General features: G+C 38.7%; 1 protein-coding gene across 1 annotated transcript; it reads right to left on the bottom strand.

Moving 5' to 3' along the window:
• Positions 1-204: 204 nt before the first annotated feature.
• Positions 205-10833, bottom strand: LOC140946719 (uncharacterized). The gene is made up of 6 exons (XM_073395823.1): positions 10765-10833; positions 9659-10673; positions 4397-6078; positions 3512-3557; positions 1390-1702; positions 205-216 (listed from the first exon to the last, which is right to left on the bottom strand). Exons 1-5 carry the CDS (start codon positions 10831-10833, stop codon positions 1479-1481), a joined length of 3036 nt encoding a protein of 1011 aa, XP_073251924.1. The 3' UTR covers positions 205-216; positions 1390-1478.
• Positions 10834-12508: the final 1675 nt, after the last annotated feature.

Genomic DNA, 12508 nt, shown 5'->3' with positions numbered 1-12508 from the left:
GGTAAGTAGGAGCTGAGCCCTCTCTTTCTTTCCAGTTCATGAACATGGCGTCAGCTTTATCGGCAATTTTGTCATTGTCTTTGTCAAATGCTTCCAACTCTGCTTTATCGAAGGTTAGCCGACACCCAGGCGTTTTCCAATGGTCAGGGATTTTTTGCGACAGATCTTCTAGTTCATCGTCTGTTGGAATCCCTTGTGTCACTTCTCCTGCAAAGACTGAAAAAAAAACTTAAAGGTACTATGTGACCGCATTACCTCAACTTACTTCGAACAAAAAAGGAATGAGGGAATCAATGCATGCAAGAAAAAAAATTGTGAAAGGAGTAAATGGTTTAACAGAGAAATTCACTTTTACGAGTGCATAAAAGGAAGATCAATGAGCTAATAAGGATGTGGGAGTATGGGTGGGTAGGTGGGTGGTTAATGGGAGGTTGGGTTGGTGGCTGGGCAGGTGGGGGGGGGGAGTTGGTCAGTGGATGGATGGATGAACTTAGCATAACTGGAAAAGTGCATAAGTGAAGGAACAACAAAATTAAAAAGCGATTCCGGTAGTCCAGGCTTCTGTTGTTGAAACTGACAAATACAATAACCTGTTGTTTTATTAAATGTTTTCAGTTGTAGATTAATAGTCAAGGAAAAGTTCCTTAACCCATTCGCCCCTGAACCGCCCGTAACCACCCGTGTGGATCCAGGTCCTTTCTACCCTTTGTGACGTCATCAGTTTTAATGGTCAAGGACAACTTTCTTCGCTAACTTGTGTACAGTGAAGAGATCTTTCAAACCATACCAGAATGAGCACAATTTAGTCAAGGACAGCGGAGAAAGAAGCAAAAAACCACTTGACATTGACCTCAAAATCTCCATGAAAATCTTGTTCCATTGCCCACCTACCTTTCCTTTCACCTAATCCTAAGATCCTAAAAGCTTAAAATTGGACTACGAGTAGTCCCCATTTTTCCTTAGGGATAGTAGAGCAAGCGAAACGCATGCGCGCGTGAAAATCACCTGACGCGAGAAAGGCGAGACGAAAGTTGGAAACATGACATCACATAGCCCTTTTCAAGCGGACATCATTGGCACTTGAATCTTTCCCCACCTAGTTGTGGGCCCATCTATCGGTAAACAACAGATACATCCGGTTATAATTTCCCTCAGATATATGCCCCCTCTAGTTTGCACAGAAATGAATTTGATTTTTTTTAAGCTTAAAAAAGCGAGAAAATTCACAAAGTATTTTGATGGGCACTGCTATGCAGCTTTTTTAGTATGGTTATAGCCAACTCCTCCCCACCCCCTCGTAAACCCTCCTAAAACCCTTACGAAGTTGAGCGGAAGTTGACAGTATCCGCGTTAGGGAGATTTTACTGAATGTCACTTTAAAGTACTTACTTGAATACAACAATATAATCGTCTTTAACTGGGGTTCCATTTTCAAACTCTAATTCAGCCTCTTCGTCCGGCCCACTCACTATCATTTCTTAGGATCCCTCTTCAACTTCTTGCTCTGACAGGGTTACAACATCCTCTTCTGAACCTACTGAGATCACTTCCGCGGATGATTCTGTCCCAGAAACCTCCGCAGTTACCGCTTCAACATCTTCTTCAGCTTCTACTGCTACTTCCTCTTCTTCTTCTTCTTCTTCCTCTTCGCCAGCATCCGACGAGGATTTTTCGAGCAGAGAACTCATCTGTACTTGAAGGACTTGAAATTAAAAAAATAATAACAAAAATAAAATACTGAGATAACGACGAGTTTTAGGTTTCTTTACTTAGCGGTATTTATTGTCAACAAATGTGTTGTTAGCCATCGTACCTAGGCCAAAACTCGTAGTACCATAGAAAAAGCCTTTACCCTAAGAGTCGGGTTATTTAAACAAAGTCTGTTTTAGATCGTGGTTTAAAAAATCTTTGGACATCCAGATCTCAGCTCTTTCTTAGTACGTTGTTTTAAGAAGACAAATGCTTTTCCAGTCTATGCTATTTGCTTTCATGAAACAGTTCACGATAAATGGTCTCTGAATAAAAGCATTCGGCAAACTGAAAATGGCTTAGCACGCGGTTTTGTTAGATACTGGTTAATCTCCGTTTAAATAACTGGCCCTGAAAGTTAAAAACTGGATATGATATATATCATATTTATGAGGTAGATATTTCTGCCGCTCTGATTCCTGTCGAAGGAATAGCATCCAAGTAAATAGTTATAAATGTATGGCAATCAAATCTTAGATCAGAGAACTAGCTGGTGATCAATTGAGGTCTCTGTGTAACTGAGCACCTACCCCTCCCCCTAAGTCAACATTAACAATTACTTCTCACCTAGGGCAAAATTGTGACTTACGGGAGGGGTAGGTGTCCACACCTGCGTCATGCTGGTTGTTGCTGTCATACAGTTTCGAAGCGAGGGGCCTGTTTCTAGAAAGCCCCGCTAACATTTCCGGCCTGAAAACAGATATTCAAATCGAAATATAAAGAATAAGAGCACGGGTCCTGGCTAGCAACTTCTCCATTTTGTTCCGATAAACGGAGACAGCTTTTGCAGAATTTCCCACTTGCGATAGAGAGAGATTCCGCACACACTGGTTCAACAATCGAGGACTGTATACTTTCGTACAAATCTGACTTTATTCTTCACAATTCAACATTACACGTTCCGTTCTACGATCAATTTCAATCTCACTAAATTTAACAAAAATGCTGCGTATATTAGCTAAAAAAGTCCAGACCCAGAAGAGTAATTCCAGCGTGGTCACAATAATCAAATGGGGTCTAAGTTCTTTGCTCACGTTTAACATTGATCCGTGGGCACTAATTTCAACTAATTTCCTATTAAGCGTGGGTTTACTTAACAATTATGGTGCTAATCCTTATGTGCGGTTAAGCTAGTCATACCCAATTAAATACAACATCGATTAATTCTAAAATTTTATCTTGGTAGCGAGGTAATGGCTTACTTAATCAACTACTGAAAATTTAATGAAATAAAAAATTACAATCATAAGCATTGTAACGTTTCACACCAACAGCTTCTCGGGACATTCGAGAAACGGGCCCCCGGCAAACAGATGCTCGCACTCAGAAACCAGTTTGACAATTGCTCACTTCGAAATAGAGTGATAGCCTGGGATACAAACTAGACGAGCGCGGGCATTTATAAGATTATTGGGGGAGAGGGGGGGTGGGGGGCGAATGTAAACAAACATGACGGACAGAATAGTGGAATGTTTCAGCGGAGTTAAAACAGCTCAAAATAGCAAAACAGAAGGTGGAATTGAAAGGAGAAAAAAAACATGAAAATGTGAAGCTGAAGGAAGACGATGTGCCGGGAGCAATTTTACCACAAAACAACTTGCATGTCTCGTCAAGGTGGCTGCTCGACTTGTCCCCCCAAAACAATCCCATAAATGAGCGTGCGCTTAGTTTGGGTCCCAGGCTATCGCCCTTTTCCGAAGTGAGCTATAGAGAACAAGATTGATTAATTATTATTTAATAAGAAATCATCATGAAATGTTACCTTTCGGTGTTAGCGAGGTGCTTGGCTGTTCTTTCTCCCTCAGATCCTATAAGAGAAATTGGTTAAGACAAAACGGATTAGAGGTAAAGTATGGTACATGACAAAAGACACACCGGACTTTTTTGTAGGAAAAAAGGTTTTAGTTTAATGCCATACTTAGGTTTGTCATTTTTTCAGGTTTATAACCCTTTTTTGTTTACTCACAATGTAGCAGGAGAAGTAAAAAGTGAATATATAAAAATTTAATAATAAGCAAGGCATAGTCATAGTCACACTCAGTAACTGACTTTCAAATCTTGCCTGTTTGATTACTGGATTTTCAAACACAAAAAGTCATTTAAAAAAAGTGGTGTGCAATGTTCGATCTCAAACCAACGTTACTAGAATTTCATGAAGGTGAGAATAAAATATCTCTACACTACCGAAAATCTGCTATTATATACAGTAAAAAACCATTCATCAGAACCTACAAAGTGATGTAAAAAGAGACCCTACAGGCTAAACTTTTTTAGATTTAGACCACTATTTAAAACAACAACAAAACAATTGAAGCAAAAAATCTTGCGCATCGAGGAAAAAAAAAAGACATAAAAAAGGAAAATCAGTAAAAAGCAGTAAAAATCCGTGGAGAGTGGTCGTCTGCTCTGAGTGAGATCTTATTAAACATAACAATAATTTTAGTCATATGAAGGCAAAGACTATACACCAATTATTAATGACAACTCATTTGCCTCATAAAATATAAGAATCTTTTTGTAAAGAACCTAGTGAATATCCTACACTCTGTGTAGACTGCAGTAAATGCCCAAAATAGGAGGACTCTTTACCGTCAAGTTGGAAAACGGTAGGTTATTACAGTAAAGGTTATTAACCCTAAAAGTTTACCTTTAAGGCAGCAAGGTAGACTTTCACTCTTTCTCTTTCTCCAATCGAAGACGCCAGCTCTCTCATCTCATTAAGAAACTTCTTCTTAACGGAAGGTTCCATTTCAGTGTATCGTATTTCCCATAATCTTTCACGAAACATCAAATCTTCTTTTTTATATCTCTTACGAAGATCTTTCATTTTGAGTTCCTCGCACAACTGTAGTATTCCGTCGATCATTTTTTCTCTAGCCACCAACTTCCCTTTTGACTCCTCTGCACGTTTTCCTTCTTCCCACTGCCTTTGCCAGGTTGCCAAGAGGTTTTCTTTAAATTTCTTGATACTGTTTTTCTCTCCAATGTCTTTATACAACTCTTCCACTGCTTCTTTTAGCATTAATTTCTCCTGTTTCTTCTCACCAACAAAATCAGACCTGATAAGGACTTTCTCAAAAAGCCCTATCTTTCCCTGTTTGTGCTTAAGAAGTTTTTCATGCTCATCGTGTCGACTACAGAAATCAAGTATCTTGTCCAAGAAGGCTGTTCTCTGACTAAGCAGTTTATTAAGTGCTGTATTGTCTGTTGCCTTGTCAAATTCATTGTTAAAGCTTTCCTCACTAATTCCTTGCATTCCATCATAGAACCAAAGTGCTTCTCTTTCGTATTTGTCTATAAGAGCTTTCTCTTTCTTATCTGTCAATCCAAACTTACTGGTTCTTTTCTCCAGTAGATATAGTATGGCATCAATAATCTCCTTGTTGTAAGGAGTAAAGTTAAATTGTGGAGAAGATTTCTCTTTCTCATCTTTCCAGAAATCCTCACAAAACGCCAAAGCGTCTTGCCTAAACTTTTCTTTTTCTTTTTCAGTGCCTTTCTTTCTTAAGAATTCATGCATATCAAAGACACCTTGAACGATAAGTCTCCAAACTGCACTGTGGTTCCCAGCACCCAATAATTTCTCCATTTTCCAAGCTTTCATGAAAAAGTCCAAGGCTTTGTCATAAGTCTCTAACTTTACTTGAATAACTCCCAGTTGAAAAATGCTTCGCACAGTATCCGGGTGATTTCCAAGAATTTCATGTCTGATTTTAAACGCCTTCTCTGCCTCCTCTTCGGCTTCTTTGTACTTTTCTTGGCGAACAAAAACATTGGCAAGATTTCTACGAAACAGTGCTTCATCTTCATATCCTAAACATTTGAGCTCTTTTAAAAGTTCGAGAGCATCTTTGTAGCATTTCACTGCCATGTCATACTCTCCTTTGTGCTCATGAACTGTGCCAATCTGATTCTTGTAAACTGCCATGTCGGAGTGATAATCACAGCCGGATAATTCTTCTTGCATTTTAAGCGCCTTGTTGTAGAACTCGAGGGTTTTCTCCGGACTGTCAAGTCCGTAATAACAATTGCCTAGAGCGTTATAACACCTGGCAACATTGATGTCAAGTTTTAACTCACTCTCCATGAGGTCTAAGGAGGACTCTAAACATTCAATCGCTTTGTGGTAGTCTCTGTTTTGGTAGTAGATTTCTCCCTCAAAATACAAGTAGAGCCCTAGGGTCAGCTTGAAAGATTCAGTAGATTTGTCAACAACTTGGTTTAACGACATGGATGCCCTCTGCAACACTTCAAAGGCTTTAAGAGCACCCTGAGCTTTTAAGACCAGTCTAGCTTCCCAGCATTGTAGCTGAGCATGAAATAAAGAACCTGCAAAAAACGGACGCATTAAAATTATCAAAGTTATTGACTTTGGGACGTTGAATCCTATGGAAACAATAAAAACACAGTGATAAAAGATCATTTCTCCATACAATTGTTATACCAAGCTCAAAGAATTAAAGAATTTCAAGATCACATTTTAAATGAAATTAAATTCTGTTGAGTCACCATCATTGGTGTAACAGAAACTCGTATAATATGTGGGGGAGATTTCAATCGTATACCTCAGCTAGCAGGATAGTGTTTTGAACCAGTCCTGAAGCTTCTATCTGCTGGGAGGGTTGGACGGTTCACAGATCAAAATTGTAAATACCGCACTAACAAACGAGTCTCTAATTCTTATTATCAAGGCCTTAGGATCGAATTTCATCTGCTTAACAACACGAAATCTGTAAACGGTGTCACTTGCAGGCAACACATTAACGCTAACAAGTTCTTAGAATTTATACTTGTCTTGAATGTCTAAGCCATAAAATCAAAATATTCATCTAATGGGAGAGAAGATAATTTGACAGATTAGACCTATTTTGGTTACAATTTGACTTCATATTTTGACAGATTCGGTTTTAGGGGGTCTTAGTTTTCGTAATCTCAAAAACTAAGATGGGTCTTAGGAATTATAGGTTTTAGTTTTCAAGGGTCTTAGTTTTCGTAACACCCTGCGTAATCAGTTCTTGTTTTGTTTTTTAAAACATAAGCTTTCCAAAATTTCAAGCTTAAAATGTCTGCTTAAGCGAAAAAAAAAAAAAACAAGGCATGTTTGCATTGATTTCCCAAGTTTCTGCAGCTGACAAGGGAATGGTTAATTAAAGTAAACTAGTAAAAACTTTTTCAAATTCGTGCTTGCTTGATTACATCTGAATTGCGCACGAGAAGCAAAACATCTTGACATCACAACCACGTTTACACACATTGTAATCTCATGCAAACATGCCTCTCAGCCAATCAGGGCACGCATACTATCTTAGTTATTTTATAAATATACAAAGATCAATGCTAAATAAACATTTAGCTGCCTTAACTTTGTTATACTACCTTCCACCTCAAATGAGGTAGCACTTGAATGCCCACATAGCATTAATATTATTTATTATATAAACTGCAGTGTTTTACAAGGATTTCTACCACCGAGAAATGTGGTATCTGAACACACGTAAAAATACGATGTTTTTACATGTGAAGATATCGATAATTTCCCTGACATCAGGTTTGTCTCTTAAATTGTACTTAAATTCGTTGGTGTATCATCGAAACATCTTCGGGTCTTCCTCGAAAGTGCTTGGCAATCTTCGGAAATCTTCGGGACATCTTCGGAAATTTTCGGAAATTCTCGGAAAATGTTCGGGAACGTTCGTCTGGTCTTCAGGACAATTTGAAAAATCTTCGGAAATCTTTGGAAGGTGGTCGGAAATCTTCGGAAAATCATCAGAAACGCCGTCATCAGTATGTTTACATAATAAACAGAATAATACCTTACATGGACGCTTGGAGATATGGAATTTATCTTCTCGTGTTCACATTCGATATCTCACTCGTTCGCTGCGCTCACTCGTTTGATATCGATGTGAACACTCGAAGATAAATTCCATATCTCCGTGCGACCATGTATTATTCTCTATATTCATTCTATATTATTACATTCACCTTTTCGTGGTACTACATGAAACATACAGTAAATCCACTAAAATCCCATAAATTTATAAATGTGAAATTTTAAACAGTTATGCAAACAGATTGTGTGAGTGCCCCATGGTAGTTTTGCATAGATGTAAAAAAAAAAACCTACAATCAATTAGCATGACTAAAAGTTTGAGAGCTTCCTTGACTCATTTAGAGTGTGACGACTTCAACTGTAGCCTCCCACCCAGACATTCTTAGGGGTTCATCACGCGTTCCTGACCCACGAACATCTGCTGACTTGAGCGGAAAAAAACGTAGACCAATCACAGCAGACTTCCAGATCTGGGAAGTGCACTTCACGCTTAACTTTATAGCTCCGGAAAGGATCAGAAAGGTCGCATGAAAGGTGAAGACCTTACAGTTTCAGAACAAACTACTCAGTTAACTCACAAGCATTCTTACTAGTGGCTACCCCCACAATCTCATTGAAAAAAATTATCTCGGAGGTTAAATTTGCTGAACGGAAGTCGGCTTTACTACAACGTGTAAAAAAAATTGTGCCTTTTGTTCAGTCTTACAAGGAAACCCAGCCATTGCATCACCCAAAGAACAACTTTATGAGCAAACAACATCTAATCCAGCTTTTACAGAGATACAATAACCCATCGCTTATCTCCTAGATTCTCGTCTGGAGCAAAAATCTTAGGTCACCTATCACACTCTACAGAGCTTGTACGTGTGTTTGGCTTGTCAATACTTTGACTTCAACATCGCGGATAGGATCTCCAGCTGATATTTGCGAACAATGGGAAAGGAATAATTTGATCTTTCAGTTCAGCAGACGTTCATGGGGCAGGAACACGTGACGAACCCCTAAGAACGTCTGCACGGGAGGCTACATCAACCGGGGCCACCAAAGAACTTTCAGCCAATCAGAGACCATTTCTTTAACAAAACTGTTGTGTTTTTAACAAAATTGTTGTGTTTGAAGAACAGTTTGTTGTGTTTGCAAATATCAGCCACCATACAGATCTCACTTAAATACTGGAAAATCAGCAACGTGCAATCGCTCAAGAACTTGGAACCGGAGGAAAGTTAAAGAAATACAGAGTCCAAATGAAATGTCTGGCAACACCATATTGAGAATGCTTTCCCATCCCATGATCAAGCAACTTGCCCATTTTTGTTTCTCTTGTTGCTAAAATATCTCTCCAGGGATGCAAGAAAAAACGTTTTTTATAGCAAGCGAAAAGTTTAGGAGTAATAATAGTATTAGCGCTATCTTTGAATTATGTGATAGGTTATAAGGTTTAAATTCCCGTTCAGCCGAAGAGGGAAATTGGGATTAAGCGATGTCTACTTGATAAAAACAGCGCCCTGCACTAGCCCAGCCGTTGATATTCTTTCTTGTTGAATGCAAATGTTTCTGTTGAAGAATGACTTATCCTTCCTTTCTTTTCACAAATGAAGTTTCTGGACTCAGATCTAGAATGATGACTGTCTAGTTGTAGTAAGAAAATACAATACAGCGGTAAAGAACACAGTGCGATATTTTCAAACAATGTCTTGTAACCAGAACGCTTTTCCCCCAAAGATACAAAGCTTTTCTATACCCCTTACCAAGCAATATTACTTATAGCCAGCCCTTTAATATGTAAGCAGCTTGTATATTTTAGAAAAAGCAGCCACACAAGAAAGACGAGTAAGTGTATATGACACACCATTCTAGATGGCGAAAACATTTATAATCGAAACTAACCAATTGGAAAATTATATAGGACAGTTCCTGATGAGGCCCGCACACCTAATTCTTTGTTAAAAGAGCGGTTTCTGATTGGTTGAAAGTCCTAAGGTGGCCTCGATTGAAGACGTCACACTGTAATAATAAGACTCATTATGGTACAGTACAATGTAAATTCTAACGAAGTTTAAAAAAAATTTTGCATACCTAACTTTCTGTCATTTGGGCACATCTCTGCCCAGGAATGGAACACCTCAATCATTTTCTTTTCAGCTAATACAGCATTAAAAAGGGATACAATCAATGTAATTTCATGGTATCCACCAGGAACACTGAAGTACTCTGGGAGCAAGGAGATGTCAATTGCAAACTCAAAGTTTGGACGATCTCTTTGAAACTCATTGAATGCTTTGATGTCGCTGGTCTTCATTAATCCAGCAATTTGTTTCATCTTTGACATGAAGTGCTCGTAAAATCTTCCCTTGGCTTCAGTGTAAGAGTCACAGAACATGTCATCATTTTTAATGCTTTCAGCATACTTTCTTAGAAGTGGATGAATGTCATAGATCAACTGCGTGGCATCTTCGTCAACTACATGAATAATTTCATTGGTTACTAGTCTTTCAAGCTGTGCCACTGCTTCGGACATGCTCACATCAAGAATTTTGGCAGCATTGGAAGCAGTAAAGGGTCCATGAAACAAGGATACTGATACAGCAGAAACCCTCAAAATGTCAGATGGTAGAGTATCAAACATTTCTCTTATCGCTGATATTTGCTCACCATCAATGCCTTCTTCTTCTGAATTAAAGAGTCTTTCTTCTGTATCCTCTTCATATTTTGATTTCACAGGAACTCCAGCTTCCTCTTTAGAGTTCATTTCTATCTCATCAATCAGATCACTGGGAGATTTTCTCCTTTGTTTCAAAATTGCAGCTGTTCCCTTCAACAGTAATGGGACTCCTTTGCAGATGTCAAGAAGCTTCTTTTTCTGCTGTGCCTCAACATGAAATGTTTCTGTGGGTAGCAAGATTTTCTCTGAAAAATTATTTGTAAGAGGTTGCAACTTAAAATCAGACACCTCTGAATTATTCAGCTGAGTCCTTGAAGTCAGAAACACATTTAATGAACCTGTCTTGCCTTCTAATCCTGACAGTTTTCCCAGGAAGTCTAAAAACTGTGTTTTTAAGTTCTTTCCCTCCTTCCCCTTTCCTTCAGTGAACTGCTCGACATTAATTGTCGAGAAGTAAAAGAACAGGATGGCCTTCGCTTTTCTCTTTCAAAAGGCCACGAATTCTTCCAACGACAGTTACCACATCTGAACGACCAACTGGGAAGTTTATGTCAAGTTTGCCCATGATGTTCAGATAAACTGCCGTCATTTCTTTAGCTTCTCTTAAATCAAAGACATATTTCTCACGAATGTCGGTCGTTTCGCCAACAAGTCGTTTCGCCTACACTCAGGTCGATTCGCCCAGACGATCAAAAGTTGTTTCGCCTACACAGTTGCGCTTGAAGTTCGATAAGTATTAAACTAAAACAAGTTTAATTTTACCTTTTGCCGAGTTCAGGCGTGTCAACAACCGATCTTTCTTCACTGTCGGAACAATCGGAACAATCGGAACCCAAGATGTTTTTGTGCCTTTGATTACTGATTTTTTTGGTATGTTTTGAAGTAAAAAAGGAGTGCCACAACAAACACAACTCACACGGTAGAAGTGTCAAACCGCCGCCATCTTATTAGCACGTGCTCTACAATTCACGTGATTAATGAACACAATTATGACGTCAAAGATTAAGACTACAGTAGGCGCAGGTAGACTTTCTCGAAGTCGTTCGCTTGGTTTTCTGGTGTCAAAAGCTCGACTTGTGAGCAAGTCTATAGGCGCAGGCTAAGACAAAAAGTAAAAGCTCAAATGATATCACAGCAATATCGTCATGGTAAGAGGAGAATGTTGGGAACGTCTTTATATATATTGACTCTCTCTATATATATTCTACCAATTTTTATTATTTACAACCCAAACTACTGCATGCAGAGATCATTTTCGTTTTACCTATTAAACTCGGGGACATGTGGGTATCCAAGGGATACCCGCCCCTTAAATAATATTTTGAAATTCTACTTACTTAACCTACTAATCTGAGATGACTTCTAATCTAGTAACCTGTTACACTCGGGCCAAAAGAAAGCCGGAAGTACTTAGTCTTCCGCGGCTGGAATAGTCACGCGAACCTCACCTCTAGTCACGCATTTTTCATATAGACCTTGGACAGGGTAACTTTAACCTAGCTGTTTTGGGGACGGATGTCTGGAACCGGAATAAGCAAACCCCAAATTTCAGTCATCGTGTTAAACCATTCTCTGTTACAATGAAACCCAGGCAAACGACACGAAAATGACGTTGCCTACTCTAGCCCAATTTCCTTCCCGTTTTCCCCCGCCCCAACTAAAAAAAATTGATAACGGCAATTAAAAGTAACAGTATCAGGGGTATAACTATTTTCATGAAAGAATTTAGAATAGGCTGGGAAAAAACAACAACATGAAAGAAAAAAGTTAAAAGAATAAGGTTGAGACATTTAGCCAAACCTGTTTCCCTGCCCATTGGTTTACAAACAATGACGACCTTAAGGTCGATAACTGCAATCATAAAACCGAAGCTGAGGCCCCTGAAAGATGTCGGGGACAAGGAATCTTGTCTTCCAAGTCAAATTCTTCACCCACTGTCCCCATTCAGATTTTGCCTTAGTGGCCAAAATACATTGCGCCTAGAACTTTTCCAGTCCAAAATAGGCAAATATTAGTCCTCATTTTGTCCCTTTTTAATCAAGGTATTCATATTGAACGTGTATGGACTGGTGGAACAGTTTCCTATCGCGCATGTTAGATTTAATATCATAGATACAGTACTTTATTTAAACAAAAAAACGTTGCTGTAAACAAGATGCCCTGTACATGTAGCAAAATTAAAAGGAATCTATGAGAAAAATTAAAGTATATACATAAAATATCAAAATACCTATACATATGTTAAAAACAGATATTAATGAAAT

The sequence above is a fragment of the Porites lutea genome, chromosome 8 (assembly GCF_958299795.1).
Source record: "Porites lutea chromosome 8, jaPorLute2.1, whole genome shotgun sequence".
Taxonomy (NCBI): Eukaryota; Metazoa; Cnidaria; class Anthozoa; order Scleractinia; family Poritidae; genus Porites; species Porites lutea.
The sequence above is the reverse complement of the archived record's forward strand: the minus strand, read 5'-3'. Positions and strand labels throughout refer to the sequence as shown.

Bases quoted from the DNA above. Each gene is read 5' to 3' on its own strand.
- LOC140946719 (XM_073395823.1), bottom strand. From the start codon at position 10,833: ATGACGGCAGTTTATCTGAACATCATGGGCAAACTTGACATAAACTTC. The intron at 10,674-10,764 runs GTAACTGTCGTT...AATGTCGAGCAG, and splicing joins CAGTTGGTCGTTCAGATGTG to TTCACTGAAGGAAAGGGGAA. The intron at 1,703-3,511 runs GTAACATTTCAT...TTTAATTTCAAG, and splicing joins CACCTCGCTAACACCGAAAG to TCCTTCAAGTACAGATGAGT.